General features: G+C 38.5%; 1 protein-coding gene across 1 annotated transcript in view; it reads left to right on the top strand.

Moving 5' to 3' along the window:
• side-VI (sidestep VI) overlaps positions 1 to 14,900 on the top strand; it is a 1,063,375-nt gene that overhangs the window by 604,810 nt on the left and 443,665 nt on the right. The window contains exons 7-8 of the mRNA XM_065225644.1: positions 4,628 to 4,831; positions 4,905 to 5,056. Of these exons, the coding sequence (XP_065081716.1) occupies positions 4,628 to 4,831; positions 4,905 to 5,056 (356 nt within the window). The remainder of the gene's footprint in view (positions 1 to 4,627; positions 4,832 to 4,904; positions 5,057 to 14,900) is intronic.

Consider the following 14,900-nt stretch of genomic DNA (forward strand, 5'->3'; position numbering starts at 1 on the left):
TCAGGAAGACTTGTGAACTTGTTCTGGTAGTCCGATATTCTCTTTACTTTAGAGTATTCCCCTAAAATTGTTCTTCCCTGAATGTATTCTGAACTTGTTTTGGAAGTCCTTTGCATTTCTTCTGGAAGGGCTATGTAAGTGTGCTTTATCCTTGCACTCCAAGTTTTCTTGAATGTTCTATTTAGTTTCCCTAAATACCCTGTGGACTTATTTTTGGGATTTTCACCCTAGATATTTTGGAAATCGGTTGGTTCTACCTTGAAAGTATTGTCGTTTTGCCCTAGAAGATTCCTGAACTTGCCCATTAAGTCCTTTGAAATAGTCCTAGAATGCGTCTTACTTTTTTTCCTTTTGGTTAATTTTCCATCGATCTTGTTTTCCGTGCTGAGCACAAATGCTACCGACACCTGGACCCTAACTATCGACCCATCAACTCATGATTTGGTGACCAACGGCTTTACTTTCCGTGATCAGAAATGTTATGCCTCAGAACAAGCCGGTGGCTCCGACTGGTATTGAACCCAGGCCTGCTGGGTTGAGAGGTATTCACGCTTACCACTACACCACGGTGCCACTGATGCGTGCAGCTTATTTTAAATCTTCCAGATTTGTTTTTCAAGTTATTGACTTATAATCGTAAGCTATCTAGATTTGAACTTGAGGTTCTCTCTGCATATCGGGAAGTTATTTCAAATTGTTAAAGTATTCCTCATGATTTGTTATGGGATTCCCATGAACTTACTATGTAACTCAACTGGGTTTGTACTCAATGACCAACAACCTTCTGAACTACGCTTAAATCACAATCAAATTTGAATTACGAGATACGAAAACCAATTTTACTTGAAACAGCCCAATTGATTTAGGATTACGAGAAACCAAGTCAAATTTTACAAGGAAAAGCGCAATTGATTTTGAATAACGAGAAGCGAAGTGAAAATTTACTTGGAAAAGCGAAATCAATTTTGGATTACGAGAAATGAAAACAAATTTTACTTGGAAAAACCTGCAATGAATTGGGTTATTTACCCATGACAGGGAGAGTGATAATAGTTAATTAATAATTCGAAATGTTTTCGTTGATGGTTTGAACGGATATACTTTAATTTAATAATATGCAATACAACATTACCTACGGGAGACATCTGCAGTCAAGTTATGTTCTCTTGCTTTATTTAAACGATCACCAATCGGTGATCGACATTCGAATAGAGAGACAGAGAGCGTGTTAAAATGAGAGAATAGCATATGCAATGGAGAGGGCGTTAATAGCTGCTTGGTAACTTAGCACTAGAGCATCCTTGGCAACAGTGAATTGTGCACATGATCCTTATGGGACAGAAAGAGAAATCGCTGACATGTGTTTTCGATCATCGAGCCACTTCATGCACTTCGTTAACTTGGGAAACTATTTGAAGCAAGGTCCCACGAGTGTGGTCTTGAAACTAATGGTTCTTGGAAATAAGAATAGGTTCTAGAATTTGATGACATGTAAGATTCACATATCCAAAACCCAATTGTTCGTGCTAGCGACGATTACCGCCTTTACCCTAAGCATAACATAGTTATTAAACCAGTCCATAGATGTCACCACTTGTCCATCTATAATTATCACACAACGTAGAAAATCAGGTCCTACCGTGCGCGATCACCAATTGATAACGAGAAGTGAAGTCAAAATTTACTAGGAAAAATCGAATTTTAATCATGAGACACCAAGTCAAATTTTACTAGGAAAAGTGCAATCGACATTGGATTACGAGAAGCAAAGTTGAATTTTACTTGTAAAAGCAATATCGAATTTGGATAACGAGAAGCGATGTCTAATTTTACTAGTAAAAGCGCAATCGAATTTAGATTAAGAGTCAAATTTTATTTGGATTAGCGCTATCGAATTTGGATTACGAGAAACGATGTCTAATGTTAATTGGTACAGCGCAATCGAATTTGGATTACGAGAAACCAAGTCAAATTTTACTTGGAAAAGCGCTATCGAATTTGGATTACGAGAAACGATGTCTAATTTTAATTGGTACAGCGCAATCAAATTTGGATTAAGAGAAATGAAGACAAATTTTACTAGGAAAAGCACAATCGAATCTGGATTAGGAATCAAAATTTACTTGGAATAGCGCTATCTAATTTGGATTACGAGAAACGATGTCTAATTTTAATTGGTACAGCGCAATCGAATTTGGATTAAAAGAAACCAAGTCAAATTTTACTAGGAAAAGCGCAATTGGTTTTGGATAACGAGAAGTGAAGCCAAATTTTACTTGTAAAAGCGCTATAGAATTCGAATTACGAGAAGCGATGTCTAATTGTAATTGGTAAAGCGTAATCAATATGGATTAAGAGAAATGAGGTCAAATTTTACGAGGAAAAGCACAATAGAATTTGGATTACGAGAAACCAAATCAAATTTTACAACATAGTAAAAGCACAATCGAATTTGGATTACGAGAAACCAAGTCAAATTTTAGTAAGAAAAGCGCAATTGATTTTGGATAACGAGAAACGAAGTCAAATTTTACTTGAAAAAGCGCTATCGAATTCGAATTACGAGAAGCGATGCCTAATTTTAATTGGAACAGCGCAATCGAATTTGGATTTGAAGGGGAAAAAACCAAATTTTACTAGGAAAAGCGCAATTGATTTTGGATAACGAGAAGCGAAGCCAAATTTTACTTGGAAAAGCGGTATTGAATTTGGATTACGAGAAGCGATGTCTAATTTTAATGGGTACAGCGCAATCGAATTTAGATTAAAAGAAATGAAGCCAAATTTTACTAGGAAAAGCACAATCGAATTTGGATTACGAGAAACCAAGTTAAATTTTACTAGAAAAAGCACAATTTGGATTAAGAGAAATGAAACCAAATTTTACTAGGAAAAGCACAATCGAATTTGGATTATGAGAAACCAAGTTAAATTTTACTAAGAAAGGCACAATTGATTATGGGTAACGAGAAGCGAAGCCAAATTTTACTAGAAAAAGCGCTATCGGATTCGGATTACGAGAAGCGATGTCTAATTGGGTACAGTGCAATCAAATTTGGATTAAGATAAATGAAGTCAAATTTGGCTAAGAAAAGCTTAATCGAATTTGGATTACGAGAAACCAAGTCAAATTTTACTAAGAAAAGCTCAATTGATTTTGGATAACGATAAGTGAAGCCAAATTTTACTTGGAAAAGCGCTATTGAATTCAGATTACGAGAAGCGAAGTTAAATTTTATTTGTATAGCGCAAATTTTACTGTGGAAAACCCAATTGACTTTGGATTTCGAGCATCCAAGCCAAATTGTACGGGGAAAAGCGAAATCGAATTTGGATTACGAGAAGCGATGTCTAATTTTACTTGGAAAATCACAATAGAATTTGGATTACAAGGTGCAAAGTCATCTGTTTATGTATTATTTTGATAACCAATAACAAAATTCAGAGTCAACTAAAAAACCTAAATTGCTTCTGCAAATAATGGCTTTAGCCGTCGATTTCTTGCGAATAAAATCTCACACATTCAAATTAAAGACAGCAGGGACAAGGACACAGGAACATGTTTTCTCTACCAGATGGCATTGTTAATTTGCAGGATTTAGCTATTATTTGCGATAAATTGCTGATTGAAGTCATTGTTTACTAAATCAGTTTCAGTCTAATGACATGTTTGCCCACAATTAATAAATTAGTAAAATCTTCTGAAAGTAGTCAACGTCTATAGTCGCTATAATTATAGTCGGGTGGATAGAATTTCGATCTAACAAAAAGCAGAACCATTTCAATGTATTCTGGACCAACAATTGAAAAGTTACTATCAAATTTAATTAACAAAACATTGATAGTTCTTTCCTCGTCAACGGAACGCAAATTAACAGCATCAGTTAATAGGTAAAACTGTCCTCAATCCGATGATTATGTTGATATGCCTAGGTGAGCCTTGAATCACGAGAAAATGATTTCCGAAGTTTTGTTTGCAAAAACTGATGTGCTCTTTTCTGTTGTTGGTCGTGATATGCTCGATTGGTTCTGTTATTTGACAGCGCACTTGGATCCAGAGATGCTATCCGCCAGACTCTAAATATAGCGACTAGAGAAAAACGTTGACAGCAGAAAACGGTATCTTCTCTAATAGCACACTTGTTACAAAACGGTAGTGGATGCTTCCATGCAACCTATTTCAGTCACAATAAAGTTACTGCAACTCATTATGACAGAAGTGTTCTACTTGGGTTCTTCTTTTAATCGATCAAACAAGAATGTCATCTTTTCTTTGGGTCTTGTCAGTCGTTCCCTGGCGTTTCCAATGAGCGTGTTAAAGATTGTTGAGAGATCAAAACAGAATACAATGGTTCATTGGATATGTTTCTTACACTGAAAACACATATGAATTTGTCGGTTGTAAGTGTGTAAATTGCAATCTTCCAGATCAGAAGCAGTCTTATTCTGTTATAATTGTCGTTCAATAAGCATTTAATATATGAAAAAGCTCCCTGCTCCCTGCTCTACAACTGGTTTTGTTTGCAATGTATTTCAAAGGGAAAATCTGTCCATTAGTCACACTAAAATTAACACCATCACCACCTCATTGATTAATTGACCTGCCCTTCTTCAACCCCTTCCACAGGAATCCCCACGCCGAAGATCATCTGGTCCAGCAATGGCAAGGTCCTTCCGAGTACAATGATGGAATATTCCCACGAGTCCACCCTGAGCAGTAAGTTGGTGGTGCGAAATCTGTCCCGTGACCACCAGCACACCGTATACACCTGCCAGGCGAGCAACTTTTTCAAACGGAACGTAACGGCCAACGTGACCATCGAACTGCGGTGTAAGTTTTTTTTCCGTTCGAGAACGCATCTTCCTTCTAACCCTGGGTTTTTTGTTTTTTTACTATTTCACAGTGCGACCCCTGGTAGTGGAAATCGTCAACGGTAGCACGCCGCTTTCGTCGGACCGGCATTACGTCGTCCAGTGCCAGTCCAGCGGATCTCGACCGCCGGCGAAAATCAGCTGGTGGCTGGACGAGAAGCAACTGATGGCAACCAACCAGACGGTAAGTCGATGGGTAATCGTGAAATTTTCGGAAAATTATCAACCTTGTCCCCAAACCCGCCCGAACAAATCTCTATGCCATTTTCCGGATGGCGTAGGTAGTCTGGTATAAACTTTTATGAGCTTTCAGACTCGTAAAAGCCTAAATTTTTGAGCCGGGAAAAACTCATTCCAATTTCCGGCCCAACACACCACGCACAGTTCTGTTATCGTCGTCGTCATTCTCGCCCGGGTAACCCGCACTAATTGATTTCCTCCTATGTTCATTAAACGGCTCAAACACTGGGGTAACAGCTTTAAGAAGATTAGGTCGCCGACAGATAGGCTCTCGTGTGGGATGGGAAAGTGCTGCGGTGGATGATAGCAAATAAGATACACGCGCACAAGTATGGAGGGCTAGAATGGGGGAAAAAAGGGTATTACTAGGTGTCTTCCGTGTAGGAGGATGTGTTTGAATGTGTGTGTGTGTGTGAGTGCCGATGGGTATAATGACGTCTATCCGGGATGGTAAAGTTTATCAAAAGAAGAAAGCTTTGAACTTTGGATGTGAGGCGGGGTGTTTCCGTGCCTCAAACGTTGTCGCCTACATAGACGTACGTAGACAGCTGACTCGACGGTTGCTATGGGAAAAGCAAATGGGTTTGAGGGTGGTTCCGAGTACGAGGCAACGGGTATGATAGCTATTAGCAGAAAATGCGGCTAAATTTTCGAGAATTGGGAAGCAACATTTAATGTGAGTTGAAGAAAAAGTTTTCAGGTTTATGAAGCAACGAAATGGAGGCTTCGTAAAAGTTAAGCTGTTCCCTTTTTTGGGTGTGCGAAATAGAATTACGCTCCACATTGCACTATGGTCCGAAAAGGGCAATTTAGCGAGGAAAAAAGATGGATTCCGTTTCTGTTCATTTTAGAGGGTTGGTGTCTTCGTAGAAGATGTTGATAATTTAATGCTCCATCATTTTATGAAGATATTGATCAGGGTGGTCCTCATTTAAACTGAAATCAAATATCAAACTCTTTTGTTTTAATTTATAGGTGGTTCTCTTCTGGAGCAAAGTTTTAAAAACAATTATTTCAAGCAACTTTGCTGAGTACACCACAAATCTAGCTCTTTATTCGACCACGCTGGAGATAGTTATCTGCATTCAATAAGGGTACCACTAAAAAAAAAAATCTACTTTTAGTTGTTTTGAATGTTTCGAAAAAGTGATCTTCAGAAAAGTTATAATTATGGCGCATATTTTTGCTCAAGGAAGTACTTTGGTATAATGGGTAATTTTAAGTCAATAAAACAAGCAATCATCAAATACTAATATATCACGTAGTAAGACAGATAATTTTATTCTTGATTCGGCATCTAAAAGAACACACATAACGCAAAATATAAAGTTAAATCTGCGAGAACACCTTTTTCTTTAAATGGAGTAAAGCAACTTTAAAAGTACCCTAAAATAATTTTTGAAGCTACTACGAGAAAAGTAATTTTTTAGTGGCATCCACTTTAAAAGCAGCAAAATTGCTGAAGAATAGTCAAATGAAGAACAAGGCATACGGTGTCTCCAGCAAAGTAGCAAAGTTATATTGTGTCTATAACTTTGCTGAAGAATGTAACCAACTATAAATTAAAACAAATAATTCTACTACTCTTGCATCACTTTCACTTTCATTAATTCATATTCACTAATTCACTTTCACTGTTTGCTTTCACTATCACTAACGCTCCTATAGTTGCGGTACGTTAGAAGCGTTAGGTTCCTATAGTTGTGCATGGAGATTCAATACACAACTATAGGAACCTTACGCTTCTAACGTACCGTCTTGGAGGCGAACCAGCCCAAGTCTGAAAGCCTCCCTAATAAAGATAAATCAATTAATTAATTCTAACGTACCGCAACTATAGGAGCGTTTACCCTATAACAGATACGTATTTCGTTTACTGCTTGCAAACTTCTTCAGTGTCTAGTCATATGACTAGACACTGAAGAAGTTTGCAAGTAGTAAACGAAATACGTATCTGTTATAGTTCAAAGTGATAGTGAAAGTAAAGAGTGAAAGTGAATTAGTGAAAGTTAATAAGTAAAAATGAATTAGTGAAAGTGAATTAGTGACCCAAGTAACAATTCAAGCTGCACATTGAGAACAGAAGCTGATTATTGGTTGATTTAAGGTGTACAAAGCTGATTAACATCAGGCTGAATATATAGTTGATTATAGTAGTGCATGAAGTGAATTGTATCCCCGTAATCCAACCTTAATAAGTTAGCTGATCCAAAGATTGAACAAGTCTTATTTAAGCTTCACAAAACTTCACAAATCAGTAATGTGTTACACATATGTTGATAGCTTGATTTGTTAAATGTCGTCAGTGTCTGTGTCACTCGTTGCATGTCCGGCATTTTAGTTCTACTGAATTCATTGCCTATCTTTCTAATTACAAGCAGTGGCAGCAGTAGAGACAAGGAAAAGGAGATTTTTAGGAATAGCTCCAGGTAGATGTGGGCTGCGATGACGTCGGAAGTATACATTTGTAATCCTGTGTTTCGTCTGTTATATTGCACTGAAGTTTCAGACCGCATTCCAAAAATATTACTCAATTATGGCACTAATATAGCATCTAAATGGTCATCGAAATAAATCACGCACTTGAAAATGAGAAGAATGTTTTACTGTCACCAGTTGTTTTTTTACAATTCTGCGTTGCTGTATAATACTCTTCCGGTTGCTGTTATTCAAATTAAATTTGATGTGCTTCCAGTTGATGATCATACCTTTTGCCACACATATGCTTGAATGGTCCAGTAGGTATGATTGACGCTAGTGAATCAACGACTGCCGGTTCGAATCCTGAAATGCAAAGGTAATTTTTAGACTTATATCAACAATATAAATAAGTAAATCCAATTATTCAGCAACAAGTTAAAGCAGCTCCATATAAATGCATAAGATATGATGCGGTCTTCCATTGTTATTTTTGAAATAAAACTAGAAGGCTGAACAAGAGTTGAAAAAGACTTGTATGTAGTGCCTTAAAAAACTTATATTAAATCACCAGATTTAGATGTTTAAAAGCCGAACAAAGATTAACGTGGTCTATATACAGCAATTATTCAATCTAAGGCTGAATTAAAATCGATTAAACAACACTTGTTAAGCATCAATTTGTTACCTGGGGAATGTGAATAAGTGGAAGTGATACACAAGTAGTAGAATTAAAAGGAAAATCGACGTAAAAGGTAAACAATTGTTCCAGTAAACCGCTCATCAATGAATTTAGATGAAAACAAATAAGTTTGATTCTAAATATAAATATCAATGAAGACCACCCTAATAAACATTTTCATAAAATGAAGGAACATTTAATCGATCACCTTCAAAACACCTACTAATTGTTCGTGCCTTGATTTATCTGCTTAACGGTAGATCAAAACGCTACGATGTTTAATGTCCGACGTATCGGCCTTTCGACTTGGCCTTCTTCAGGGGGTATAAAGATGTACTATCTTTGATTAGGCGTAAACAAATATACGATTCAAAACTTAAGCGAGCCCGTTGGATGGAAACGTTGGCGATAGTAAAACTGTAATCAGCACTTTTTCTTGAGGAACGAAAAGCCGAATAAAAATGTCTAATTCTTCAAGATCTTTATGCATCCCCGAGGGTCCAGACTTTCCAAAAGTATTCGGTACGTCCCTGAAGATTTGTGAACTGCCCTTATGATCTCTGAACTTCAACAAAGTTTTCAAAACTTCCCTGAATCTCTCAGAACTTTTTGAAAGGTCCCACAATTTTCCTAATGTTGATTGAACTGCCTAGAAGCTCTTTGATCTATGCTTAAGCTCCCTCCATTTTCTTCAAGTTTTTGAAATTTCCTAAATGTTCATAAAAGTTCCCTTCAAATTTTTAAACTGTGCTGATCTTATCTGGACCTGTCTGAAGCTTCCCTTATTTTTCAAAAATATCTCGGAACTTCTCTATCTTTCCATGAACTTTCCTGGTATTCGTGAAACTTCTCAGAAGACCCTCTTATTTTGCTGAAATTTCTTAAACATTCCTGAAATTCTTGGAATTTTCCATGAGTTAAACCCAACTTCTTTAATGTTTCTGGAATTAATTAATGCTACTGCTATGAAGTTCTCATATCTTCTTTTAAGTATTTTATGAATATAACGAAACCTTCCAAAAATGTCCAAGCTTCTTTGAACATTGCTGAAATTTTAAGAAATGGAGGGCTACGAAACTTGTTTAATTAAAGTTAATTGAAATTCCCTGAGATGCTCTAATCTTCCACGATTTTCTTGAACGTACCCTGCAGTTGTTGGAATTCTCCTCAAATTCATGATACTGCCCGGAAATAAAAGGATCTTTCCCAAAAATATTTAAACATTCCTGAAAATCTCTAGACCACTGAAAAGTTTCCAATATACGTCTTCAGTTATCTAAACTGCTCAAAAAATTCTCTGGACTTCCATAATATTTCTGAAACTTCTTAAAGTATCTCAAAATTTTAGAAAAAGTTTATGGAGCTGTCCGGAATTTACCGAAACTAATCTTTAAAGATCTTTTAACTTCCCCGAAATATGAACTTTCCATACGTTGTTAGAACCGCCCTTACGATCTCAATGCTTTCCTGAAGATCTTATGACCTAGCATCTCTGAGGCCCTTTTTTCTAGTTCTTTTATTTGTAAGGCTCAATCTCGTTAGCTTTACGGAGCCGATAATTCATTGTTCTTTGTTTGTAACAAAATTCATTTAATTCTATGTCTAGTAGGAGTGTGTGTGTGTGTGTGTGTGTGTGTGTGTGTGTGTGTGTGTGTGTGTGTGTGTGTGTGTGTGTGTGTGTGTGTGTGTGTGTGTGTGTGTGTGTGTGTGTGTGTGTGTGTGTGTGTGTGTGTGTGTGTGTGTGTGTGTGTGTGTGTGTGTGTGTGTGTGTGTGAGTGTGTGTGTGTGTGAGTGTGTGTGTGTGTGTTCATTCTAACCCCCCCACTGGCCGGCAGTGTTATTGTGGAAGAACTCTCTCTACAATACCGCATGTATGGTCATTGTAGACAGCTTTAGTCCGGGAGTTAGAAGGTGATAACTCTATTGCAGATCAAGCAACCCATTTCAGAATGTCTGGAAAGTCACGCCCATTCCGAGGCTACTTTCACTTACAATAAGCTCCAAATGTATGTATTACCTCTATCAATTAGATGTTAGTATTACATACACACTTCCAGGTTCGAAAATATTCTTTTCGAACCTAGCGCGTATTTAGTTTAATTTTATAAATAATAATAATAATAATAATAATAATAATAATAATAATAATAATAATAGGCTCGGCCTCACCATGTTCCGCTGGTCTACCGCCATTGATTTTTTCTTTGGGAATTCCTTGAACTTTTTTTCTAACGCTTCGTATTTTATTCCGCACTTCACCGGCAATTTTCTTTTTTCCAGGTTGTTGTTGTTTACTCTTCCTCGCTGGTTAGTGTGGGCGATCTCATGTCCACCATCTGTTACTGTATTGCCATGATCATCTGGCATAAGGCTCGCCTCTTAAATCACTGGTCCACCGAGCACTCGGAATGAGTCATTGAATCAATGTAGAGATTAGGATTGTCTAGTAGGAGTTGGGCGGAATACTCGCGACTTACCCTAGGTTAGAGGGATACATTGTCGAAGTACAGAAATCTTTTCAAGAGTATCTGCAGTTCAACTGAAGTGGATGGGACCACATTGAAATCCTCAAGCCTACCCGGGAGTGCCCGATTTTTTCGGAACTTCAACTACTATCTCGTAGTTTGTTCGTGAAACTTCCACAAAATCCTGGGTTTTTTTTTATAATGTCTACTTCTTCTACCTCGGAACTTCTACCTTCATTTTTTTGTGGATCAGCCTGAGGTTCCCTAATCGTTTCTGGAGTTTGTGGAACTTTCCTGTTGTTCTCGCTAGTCTTTGGATGACGTTTCAGGAATTTTTCTCTAAATGAATTAAGCTGCCGTAAATATCTCTAATCATCCTGACAGTTTTCTGTATTTCCGTAGTAGACTGATATCCAACCACTACTCTATGCGATAGACGAGAATCTCCATAGATCCATCCTCGTAGACAGAAACATCTGTGGGTGTGGAAACGGTTACGATGACCTCGATCACGCAGTTTGACAATGTACGGATAATGACACCGCCTACCGAATCACTTAGTAGGGTCCAGGTGTAGGAGCTGCCTCCCTGGCGTCGGTCGCATTTGTACTCAGAAGGGTTCTGCATTTTCGAAACAAAGAAAAGAAAATGAACTCTCCGCAGAATCGCTTCATTTCGTGTAAGTCATTGCGTTTCTTGTTATCGAGTCACGATGAACGTTCCTCCTGTGTTTTTTTCCACTTTCACTTCAATTCGGGATCATTCGACTTGTCACGCGTCGCGTCGTCAGGCATCAAAATATAGTATCCGGATAGTATCAGCACAGTATCGGTTGTCGATAGGGATGGCATCCGGATTATATATAGTAATAAATTGTAATTTCATATTTAACGAAAGTTAAATTGACGAGGTCATTCTGAAGTCCAAGATTTTTTTTGTTATAGTCACCTTGGGGTGAGATTTGCACTCGTGACTTTGGGAGGTATGGATGCTAACCTCTACGCCAGGGTCGCCCCCAAGTCTAAGATGGCGGCCATTGGTTTATTGAAAACGTGTCAAATATTCTACGATATGGGTATTTTCGGAACGGGGACGAAACGTGGATGCCAAAAATCAATATTCGACGACATTTTGGAATCCAATATAGTGGTGATCGGGTTTCAAAAAAGTGTCAAATACCCTATTATTTATAATATTTGTATTTTCGGAACGAGGAAGACGTATAGAAGTCAAAAATCGATGTCCGACGCCATGGGGTTCCACAGGTTCCCTATGATCTGGGTATTTTTGAAACGGAAAACTGCTAAAAATCGACATTCGATGCCATTTTTAGAATATTTGACATTTCTTTTGAAATCGGAAGCCCGAGTTACCCCAACTCGAAAAAATACCCACATTTATCGGTATTTGACAGAATGTTCCACTTTTCTGAAACCAGAAGACACCAACTTAGATTTAAATATGGCGTCTGACATCGATCTACGTGTCATCCCCGTTCCGAAAATACCCATATTTTAGGTTATTTGCAAGGGGTTGGCCCTGAGGGTAAGGCAGCTTTCGATCATTAGTAAAATGGAAGTTAATTTTGAGTAACTCTGAGTAACTCGCGTTGTTCAATATCGTGTACACATAGCAACCTGACTACGATCGAAATGTGCTTCAAATTGAGACCGTTGACACCGATTCCATCCGATCCCACTGACCTTGAGGCTCAAAAGCCTGGCAATTCCCTGGCAGGTTCAAACCTACAAGCAGTTCCGAAGCCACGCCGGACATGCCAGACAACTGACTGGACCACTGGCAACTCACACAGCAGTTATTCCAGCGTATTTGGGCCCGGTGGTACCCGGAGTATCTTAGAGTTGAGCAATGAAAGGTTTTTTGGCGGTGGGACAGAACTTGATCATTAAGAATGAAAATCTTCCTGTTTCACAGTGGCCGCTCGGAATAATCACTCAGCTACACTCTGGGAAAAATAGGATCATTCACGTCGTCACGATGAAAAATGCAGATGCCATGAACGTCGTGAAACCAGTTGCAAAGATCGCAATCCTGTAAATCCCAACCAAAGACCACCAATCGAAGTAGAAGCAGTTTCTGAAACTACCAGCGTTCCAATCTTCTTATCCAAATCTGTTCTTTTGTTGTTCACATATCTACACTTCGTGAAACCTCGTGCCATCCTACATTCAGCCGTCTTCAACGAATCACCAACACCAATCAACTTGGCAGCGTTGAACGGTTCAGTCATGATGTCTTCGTGATCGTACTACCTTAAGATGCCCAGAAGTTGAGGGGAGAGTGGAAAGTACATCATCAACGATAGTAGAGATATCTGGATGTTGAAACAATATGGCCGGAATGATCAGTATTCGTTGATCATACTTAAAACATGAATTAAAAAAAAAGAAGTATATGTCATGTCCAGAATTAAAAAAAAAGCGAGATGAGATGGCTCTGTTACCGACTGTTTGAGATAGGGTATTTATGTACAAGCCAGAATCTTCTCAAATCTCTGGTCGAGTATCAACATGCATGGTCCTGAATTAACACCACCACATCACCAAATTGACAGTGAGCATGCATAAGGGCGTATACGCGATGATTGATTCTCTTCATCGATTTTCTCTTTGCATTGCTACAGCTAAGCGAAACAATTTTCTAGAATTTGTTGTAACAGGTTGTTGGCTATTAAAAGCAACAGCAAACGCACCGAGAAACGTTAAATCTAGCTAGTTATTAACAAAAGAGAAAATCGACCATCGCGTTTACGCATGCTCACTGTCGAAATCATTTCCACGGCATCACTTTAACCAATCGATTCCTGGTCTGACCTAGACTAATCTACCTTGAACCTTTCAATGCTTATGAACTGTGTGTAATGAAACCCCAAACCGTCATATTTAATATGCTGTCAGACGATGATTTCTTTGGTCAGGTAATCGAGATTGCTATGATCATTTGTGAGTAAATGCGAGTAAGTGAAATTTACACGCAGCAAATATATTAACTCTGAGTACAGCTGTTTTTGCCCCTAGGGTTGGCCATTCCGAACAGTGGGCCAAAATCAGATTTGGACACACATGGGCACACTAATTGACACAGTTTGGCACCCATGGTAAGAAACATTCGTGATTTTTTAAGTTACTTGCAACACTGTACTTTTTCTGCGCCTGCTCAGCGCATGTGTATAAAGGGGCCATTGAAGTTGACAAATCAATGTTATTGCATTTTGAAACACAACCTAGAATTTTCGTTCAGTTCCCCAAAACTGAGTTGGATTCCCCACTAGAATCCCCAACAGTGCACATCATAATGCCTGTCGGAACAGTAATGCATTACGCGCAATGCAAACCAAAATCAGGGTAAGCGCTAATTATCACAATCGCATGTATCACACGCATGTATCATGTAAATCACACTCCATTCAATCAATACTACATTCCAAAAACCACCGGATATGATATGAAAAAATGGCAAAATTATGTTCGTTTCACAGTAGCTTTGAACGTGAGATGCAGAACGTCGTGTCGTGCACAACTCTATCAAACGCAGCTTTAAGATCAGTCAAGATGACATCCACTTGAAGTTTTTTGCATACATTTTCCATACAGAACGACGTAAAGCTGACGAGATTAGTTTCCACGGAGCGGCCAGGAAAGAAACCATGTTGACACGTACTTATGTAATGCAGGAAGCAAACATTTATCAGCGACTCAAACAACTTATATTCAACCCCAAGCGAGGTAATCCCACGGTAGTTTTCCACATTGCGTTTGTCACCTTTCTTGAAAAAAGGGAACATAGTAGAGCGTTTCCATAGTGCGGGAAATTTCTGTTGACGAAGTGACAGGTTGAAGAGCAAGGACAACGGAGCAGCTAACACTCGGACCTGATGAAAATGATGCTTTGGTTTTACTCATCACAGCAAAAAACCATTTGTACATCTACGGCAAAAACATCCATGTTAACGACGTCGGTTGGCCCATCACGGACGGCTCGCTTAATTTCTGCTTGCGATGGGGAGTCATTCGAGAAGACGCTTAAGAAGTGCCTAGCAAATAGGCTGCATTTGTCCTCAGTTGTCAATGCTACGTCATTGCCGAGATACATTTTTGACGGCAGCCCAGTTTCCTTCCTCTTCGTATTCACAAACGACCAGAATCCCTTGGGGTGGCATTGCAGATTATGTTGAGCACGAATTACATACCTCTTGTAAGCTT

This window comes from Ochlerotatus camptorhynchus, unplaced genomic scaffold (assembly GCF_037179485.1).
Source record: "Ochlerotatus camptorhynchus isolate MF236.1 unplaced genomic scaffold, CSIRO-AGI_Acam_v1.1 ptg000232l, whole genome shotgun sequence".
In the NCBI taxonomy this organism is placed as follows: domain Eukaryota; kingdom Metazoa; phylum Arthropoda; class Insecta; order Diptera; family Culicidae; genus Ochlerotatus; species Ochlerotatus camptorhynchus.